This window comes from Protomyctophum parallelum, assembly GCF_964188405.1.
Source record: "Protomyctophum parallelum genome assembly, chromosome: 15".
In the NCBI taxonomy this organism is placed as follows: domain Eukaryota; kingdom Metazoa; phylum Chordata; class Actinopteri; order Myctophiformes; family Myctophidae; genus Protomyctophum; species Protomyctophum parallelum.
Window position 1 is genome coordinate 24,254,886 of NC_139710.1, and position 7,737 is coordinate 24,262,622.

The following is a 7,737-nucleotide window of genomic DNA, read 5'->3' on the forward strand; positions in this document are numbered from 1 at the left end:
CGGACGGACATTTTTTTTTCTTTCTTTTTTTTTTTTTTACTCACACACAGATGTTCCCACGAAGCTTGTGGCAAAAATAGAGGTAACGTTGTTGCAATGCTTTAGTACTTTATGGGCCTTTGAAGGAATTTATGTAACAAAAATGGAAAAAAGCAATGCCGCCCCTCCCACCACTCCCCCCCGCCCCCCCCCCCTCAAATGTTATATCATAATCAGGGGGTCACATCTCAGGTCAAGCTATTATTATTAAATAATATCGTAAAAACAAACACCCAGAGTCAGTGAGTTCTTTTTTCTTTTTCTTTTCTTTTGTCTTCCAAACACGGTGGCACGTCTGGCTTTTTGCGTGGCGCAAAATAATTGGGTTTCCAGACTTTAAAGCGTCATTAGTTTAAAGGTTTGTCTTTTTTTAATCCTTTAGAGGTCCGTGTTTTTCCGTTGAAGAATGGGATGTTGTTGTATAGTTGTTTTTTCCTTTCTTTTCTGTATTTGGCAAAAAACTGTAATAACCAGGCAGTTTGGACAGACAGACAGACAGACAGACAGACAGCACCAGGCTTCGGGATGACGGAGCGATGAATCCGTCCCTTTTGATGGTCGTATAACAGGACGCAGGCAAATACAAAACCGCTCCTCCCGTTGCGTGTGTGTGTGTGTGTGTGTGTGTGTGTGTGTGTGTGTGTGTGTGTGTGTGTGTGTGTGTGTGTGTGTGTGTGTGTGTGTGTGTGTGTGTGTGTGTGCGTATGTGTGTTTAGTTGCAGCCAGCCCAGGATGGGTGATGGACGGTATACAGTATAACATACATCCCATTAATGATTGTCTTCACAGTGTAACAAACCAGCAGCGAGGGTTCAGCGTTTAGTTCCCATTATTAAAGAGGCTTCGTGCAGAGAGAGGATAACTCTCTTCTTCTTCGGGTGGAATTAAAACAGAGTTGACATCTTGTTGTTTGCGACCCTTCCTCCCAGAGGGGCTTTCTTCTTTCTCCCCCTCCTCCTCCTCATCATCATCATCATCATATAAACCTCTTCTCTTTTTTCTTTTTGCTCAGAAACATGAGCTAGTCGTTTGGAGCTGCATGGTTCGCATTGGTCTTTTCTCTCCCTTTTTTTTTACGCCTCGATGGGGCTGGACACCATGCTGTTTGGAGTGTCTGGAAGCTGGGAGGACATCGACGCCACCTCGCTCCCCGTCGAATTCGAACCGGGTCCTCCCTCCGAGAAATTGACCTATGGAAATGGGACAAAAAACGTCACTCACACGTCTCTCCCTCTCCCTCTCCCTCCCTCTCTCTCTCTCTCTCTACCCCGCCCCCGACCCCCAAACGTGAGTGGCAGAATGTTAATCCACTGTATATCTCTGAGGATAATCTATAGCGTATAGACATATCGCCGTGTATCAAAATCAAGCTGCTCACTATACGTGGAACGTGCGTTTCTTTCTCATGTGTCAGTCACATTGGAGATGCATGGGGGGGGACACAACTTTATAGCCTATACTATCTAACCTCACATTCAGGTCCCCCTTATAACGGACCCATCTGAGCTGAGAGCTGCCACTCACTTTTAGTGCGTCTCAATCCATGGCACGCAATCCACGCACGCACGCACGCACACATACACACATACACACGCTTGACAGTAAAATCCTCTGTGTTGTTAATGTATCCGGCACACTTAACGTCTTAATGTATCCACAGATGTAACCAAATGGACAGCGAAATAGCGGAAGTTTAGCCATTTGTACAAGCTCAAGACTTGAGGCACCGTGTGATGTTTTGGCATTGCATTTGCAGTAGTTTGACTCCACACGCAAACATTGTGCAAATAGCCAATCTGTAAGCTCACAACGCCTCGCAGAGCTTGTGGATTGGCTATTTCAGGATTTTTTCACAATGTTTGCCTCGTTCCTATACGTATAATATTTTACACTTTGGACAATTCAAAAGGTATTAAATTGTCACTTTAGAAATGTGCAGACAGGCATATAGCCTACTGTATGTTGTTTTTTATACTGATGAGTGAGAAAACAATGTTGCACATTATAAGCAAATCATCTGAGTCAACCCCCCCCCCCCCCCCCTCCCCCCATCACGACTTGAGTGGTCACTTTTTTTTCCCCCATGCACTCCCCCTGCCATATAGTCCCCTGGAGGCCCTCCCTCCATCCTCTCTCTCCCCCCTCACCGCATAGCGTCTCACCAGCTGTTGGAAGGCAGGCTGGTCTATGTCGCTCTGCAGTGCGAAGTCGCTGAGCACCTTCCAGGGCGGCTGGTAGCTCTGCACCTCCACGGGGTTGGCCTGAAGGCCGCCGTCGTGCCGTTCCGGACTGGCGGCCACCATGGGCGTGCCGGTCATTCCCTGGATGTTCTGCGAGAGTGAGAGAGAAGCACAACCATACAAAACCATCACGATTGCATTCACAAAAACTATTATATAAAAAATGCATGTGTTCAGTGTGTGTGTGTGTGTGTGTGTGTGTGTGTGTGTGTGTGTGTGTGTGTGTGTGTGTGTGTGTGTGTGTGTGTGTGTGTGTGTGTGTGCGTGCGTGCGTGCGTGTGTGTGTGCGCGTGTGTGTGTGTGCGCACGTGTGTGTGTGTGTGTGTGTGTGTGTGAGTGCTATATGGGTGTGTGCATGCACATTTAGATAGCATAATAGAATACATATAGGAGCTGTGGAAACCTTTTGTGTTATCCATTTACATTTAGCCTTAATGTTTTACTGTATAGTACCATGTGCTGTTTACATTTCTGACAAAGTATTCTATTTACATTTCTGACTGAAGTATTCAATCAATAAATCAATCGATCAATCAATCTGGTTACATAAAAGGTATAAAATAAGCTAAACAAATCTAGCGCATTAAAAGTGGCTATATAGTTAATACAGCAGCATCACAATCATTTAAACCATTTTGTCCATTTATAAGTTAGCTATTAAACAAAATAGCAGACCTACAAGCTGCTATTTATTTTCTTTAAAGACACGAAGTGGAACATCCTCACGAAGCAGCTGCAGCAGCAGCAGCCCAACGACAAAACCAACGGTACTTTTTCCCCCAGCAGTAGGCCTACATCTGCTATTTTTGATGTTTGGAAAAGTTTGAATCTTTTTTTTTGTGCAAATCTTCTAGACTATTCTGCATGGCAATTTCTGGGGGGGGGGGGGGGTCCCTGGCACAAAGTATTTTCAGATGGGCGGGTCCGCGGCCAAATAGGCCATACACAATCATCGTCGGGGTCCTTGACATGAAACTCGCACGAAAACGAATCTTCTTTTTTTTTTTTTTTTTACTTCCTGCAAACCTGTGACGAGTGACAAATAAAGCCTGACTCTCTGACTCTGGTAAGAAATTAAGTGTTGAAAGCAACCAGTACCGTCTTGTCGTTGGGCTGCTGCTGCTGCAGCTGCTTCATAAGGATGCTCCTCTTCTTGTCTTTGCAGCGCTTGTTCTGGAACCAGACGCGGATGACGCGCGGGGACAGGCCGGTCATCTCCACGAGCTGCTCCTTCATCAGGGCGTCGGGCCGCGGGTTGGCGTTGTAGCACGTCCGCAGCGTGTGCAGCTGCTTCTCGTTCAGCACGGTCCGCACGCGCGTCGTCTTCTCCGGCTGCTTGTGGACGTGCGGCCGCAGGGCCGGCTGCCGCGCCGAGATTGGTTCTGCTGAGAGAGAAGAACATGCATTGTTTATCGAGAGTTTTATCTGTGTATATATATATATAGAGCGTGACAGACAGCGTCGTTGTGGGGGCTCCGTTTTAGTTGTTGGATTTTTTTTTCCCCTTCTTCTTTCTTTTTTTTTTCTTTTTCTTTTTTGATTGATCGATTGAATGCTTTTATATTTGTCAGAAATGTAAACAGCACGCCAGCACCTTCTTCCTTCAACCACCACAATACGAATAATATGTATAGGCCTATAGTCCAAAACGAGATAACCTGTCCGGACACGTGTGGCGTCGTGATTCCCATTGAAACAATGCAAATGTAATAGCAAGAAATTGCCCTGACTTTTTATCGTGCATAAATGGATCTCGGCCGGGATCCGCACAGAAACGGCGCGCGGCTATATACAGCACATTTGCATTTGAGACAGTGCGGGACTTTTCTTCTTCGTGTAGGCCAAATACAACAGGGATAATCTCCACGAGAAACCACCGGCTTTCTTGTTAACGCCAATGTAGGCCTATTGGTCTCTTTTATCCCCGACAATAGAGACATAAGCTGAGCGCTGGAGGCCGTAAACTCTCACATTTAGGCCCCCAAACCTGTAACTTGTAACACATCTCTCACTTGTCTATTCAACAAGACCACAGCCCTTTATTCATTATCTGTATAGTCTACGTCAAAACACACTTTAAAAGCAAACAAAACAAGGAAGCCTTCAAGCAACAACCAAAGAAACACAAGTAGTATAGGCCTAAATAGAGGCCTAGATAGAATAAAAACTGGATTATTGTGCGCAATTGACACGACTCACGATGGCCGAAATAAATGATTGCTCAATTTGCTGTCGCGAAATAAGCGGTAACATCTGACGTGTTTTCCAGCTCAAAGAGTGACACCGTCTTTAAATAATAAGCTCCGCATGACGAAAAACATTCTGTCATCCATATATCTTTCTGCTGTTGTAGCCTAGCCTATATGGCAATACGGGTTAGTCGTGATAGTTTTTGATTTATGTATCGGCCTGTGTGTAGCCTATAGATTAAAATAGTCTGTTGCTTTAACACTGACAGTAGCCTACACAAATGACGTGAACTCCAAAACCAAATGAACCCTTTATTGGTTTGTGTATTAACACTTGGGATTCAACAACAATAACGCTGCATATTATCGTGACACAATTCTGGACAATATAGGTCTATACGAAATTATAATAGGCCTATATAGTCTAAAATGAAATAAATTTAAATTTAGCTAATCGCAATAAAACAGCATAATCATTTGTCTATTTGCAAAAATGAAAGAAAGAAATTAAATACAACAAATTGACTAGCCTGGCTCACAAAAATAAAGCATGTTTTAATCAAATACCGCTATATGCGCTAATATGCTGATCACCATGCCTTTGTCATCATTGCCATCGTCACTGTCACAATATTGTCTTTTTTTAAACTTCCAAACAAGTCATCAAAACATGATTTTTTCTTTTTGTTTAAAGCCACCATCGTCCCCTTAGTGCAAGGGACAAAGACAAACGAGACCAACAACACACACACACACACGCACACACACACGCACGCACGCACGCACACACACACACACACACACACACACGCACACACACACACACACACACACGCACGAACCCCATTTGGGCTGGACTTTATGGGGGTCCCTGTGCCATGGCCCATGTCATTGGTCAGTAAACATAAGCAATACGTTCTCATTACCATGTAAACATTAAAATAATGAAGGACGTTGGGCATAGGCCATAAAAAAACAAAACAACAAAGGGCAAAGGGCACTTTGAGGCAAAGAGGCAGGTCCCCCCCCCCCCCCCCCCCACCATCAACACCCTCCCCCCATCCCCCGCACGTGCCTGCCACGCACGCGCGCACACTTGACAAAGTTGACCATGCAGCACCATAGTAGTAAAATCCAGTGTTAATTTATCTGCTTTATTATAACTCCGAGATGTGTGCAAAAAAACAAAACAAATGGGTCCAGTTAATTTCGGCACACATCTCGGAGTTAAGACAACACTGAGAAGAAGTGTCATGCAGCGGTCCAGAGCGGACGATGCATTGCATGCCATAGCACATTCATTCAAAGTCGTTTGTATATAGCCATCCATCCATCCATCCATTCATCATCAACCTAGATACATGCACGATGCTACATAGCTGGTGACCTTACCTGCCATCTGCAGCGGCCTCGCCGGGTGCAGCGGGCTGAGCGCGTCGCCGCCGGCCCCCTGCATGGAGGCCCGCTCCACCACGTCGTGGTCCGCCCGGCAGAACAGGCCGTCCTCCCGCAGCGCGAACTCGTCCCCGGGGATGAGCTGCCGGCTGCACGCCACGCAGCGGAAGCACTCGATGTGGTACACCTTGTTCCTGGCCCGCATCACGAAGTCGTTCTTGCTGAAGCCGATGTTGCATTTTGCACATTTTATCCCGTATAGCCTGCATCAGGGGGACATAACAAGGATGTGGGTGGGGGGGGGGGGGGGGGGTCAAGGGTGGGTCACGTTAATATCTCGATGATGTTGTGTCCGGGAAAAGGGACAGTGTTTCCCCAAACATACGGTCGCGACCCCGTTTCGGGTCGCAACGCTGTTTATGAGTGGGTCGCGACTTAATATACTATAGGAATAATTATAGCTTTTATATGCAAGGATCTTTTTTTTCTGGAACAATTTCCAGGGAAAAACAAGGTAAAAAAAGCTAACAAATAATACAACAATAATTATAAAAACAAAAATAAAATGGCCATATAAAAAAATTATATAAGCTCACAAATCTGTACTCTATATACCATATATGTGCTTTAAAAGAAATAGGTATTTTAGTGTAATAACAATCCTCACGTATTTGAGTTAAGTCTTTTGGGTCTCGGGACAAGGGGACACGATGCTGGGAGTCGGGACCAGGAGGATTAGGTGTCGGGCAGGACTATAGGATATCTCAGGCACGCGGCCACCTGGGATGAAGTGTTTTATTTTGTCGCTGGAGGCGAAGCGAACTGACACACTTTCTACTAGACTTCCTCACACCGCCGGGCCGGCTGTATAGCTATATAGCATGAATGAGCCGAAGCCAGGAAGACGACATGGATGTCGCTCTGGCTTCAATTCATTCATATTATAGGCTATATGCACTCCGACCGACCGACGAGCCACAGCCATGCAGCTGCGCTATACAAGCTGAGCCAACATGTTACAACCACATGAGCAGGTGACAAGCATGATGATAATGATGGTATTATAATAATAATAGGCCCGGCTAATAATAAGACCTCATTTTAGAACGACAATGGCCTAATAGTCGGATATAGGAATAACACCACTGTTAATGGAATATGTATTAGGCTATCTGGGTATTTATTGGGATAATTATTTATACCAGTCAAATGTTAAGTCCTAAATCATCATCAGCATCAGCATCATCAGCATCATCACCATCATGATATTATTATTATTATTATTGTTATTATTATTATTGTTATCTAATTACACCGGCTGTTTGAGAGCCTAGATAGGCCTATACGCATGTTCAGCAATCAGTCGAAAACAATAAGCAAGTATATGCAATTATAATGATGGCGGTGCAGAGGCAGTCCCCTGTAATAACGCGCTTTATTAACGGTGTTTGTTATGGTCGGTTTATAGGTTAATCCGTCACTGAGCACATCGCCAGGACGGCTTATACACAATATAGATTCACATATAGATTAACAACAGCCCATTGTCCGATACTGTTGTGGTGAAAGTCACGGCCATTTAGAGGCCTATACATCTAACTACAATTTAATGCACAGCTTGCCTGTGTGTGTGTGTGTGTGTGTGTGTGTGTGTGTGTGTGTGTGTGTGTGTGTGTGTGTGTGTGTGTGTGTGTGTTTATATATAATGTCTGCGCTTTAGTTGTTTTAAAAAAATCATATCATATATATTATTATGAATTGATGGGTGTGACATTAGAGTCCAAAACAGCTATTTGATGATAACATTGTTAAAAATAATATCGCACCGACTGAGGCATGCCACACAGAAAGACTTTCTGATAAGACTGCAGCCA

At 44.7% G+C, this 7,737-nt stretch overlaps 1 protein-coding gene across 2 annotated transcripts in view; it reads right to left on the reverse strand.

Moving 5' to 3' along the window:
* Positions 1-1,094: 1,094 nt before the first annotated feature.
* LOC310872092 (insulin gene enhancer protein ISL-1) overlaps positions 1,095-7,737 on the reverse strand; it is a gene marked incomplete at its 5' end in the record, with an annotated part of 8,690 nt that continues 2,047 nt past the window's right edge. The window contains 4 exons of one of the 2 annotated variants that reach the window (XM_083783803.1): positions 1,095-1,229; positions 2,202-2,369; positions 3,378-3,664; positions 5,861-6,126. In XM_083783803.1, the coding sequence (XP_083639929.1) occupies positions 1,113-1,229; positions 2,202-2,369; positions 3,378-3,664; positions 5,861-6,126 (838 nt within the window). In that variant the 3' untranslated portion in view covers positions 1,095-1,112. The remainder of the gene's footprint in view (positions 1,230-2,201; positions 2,370-3,377; positions 3,665-5,860; positions 6,127-7,737) is intronic. The other variant, XM_083783802.1, reaches the window with a different exon arrangement.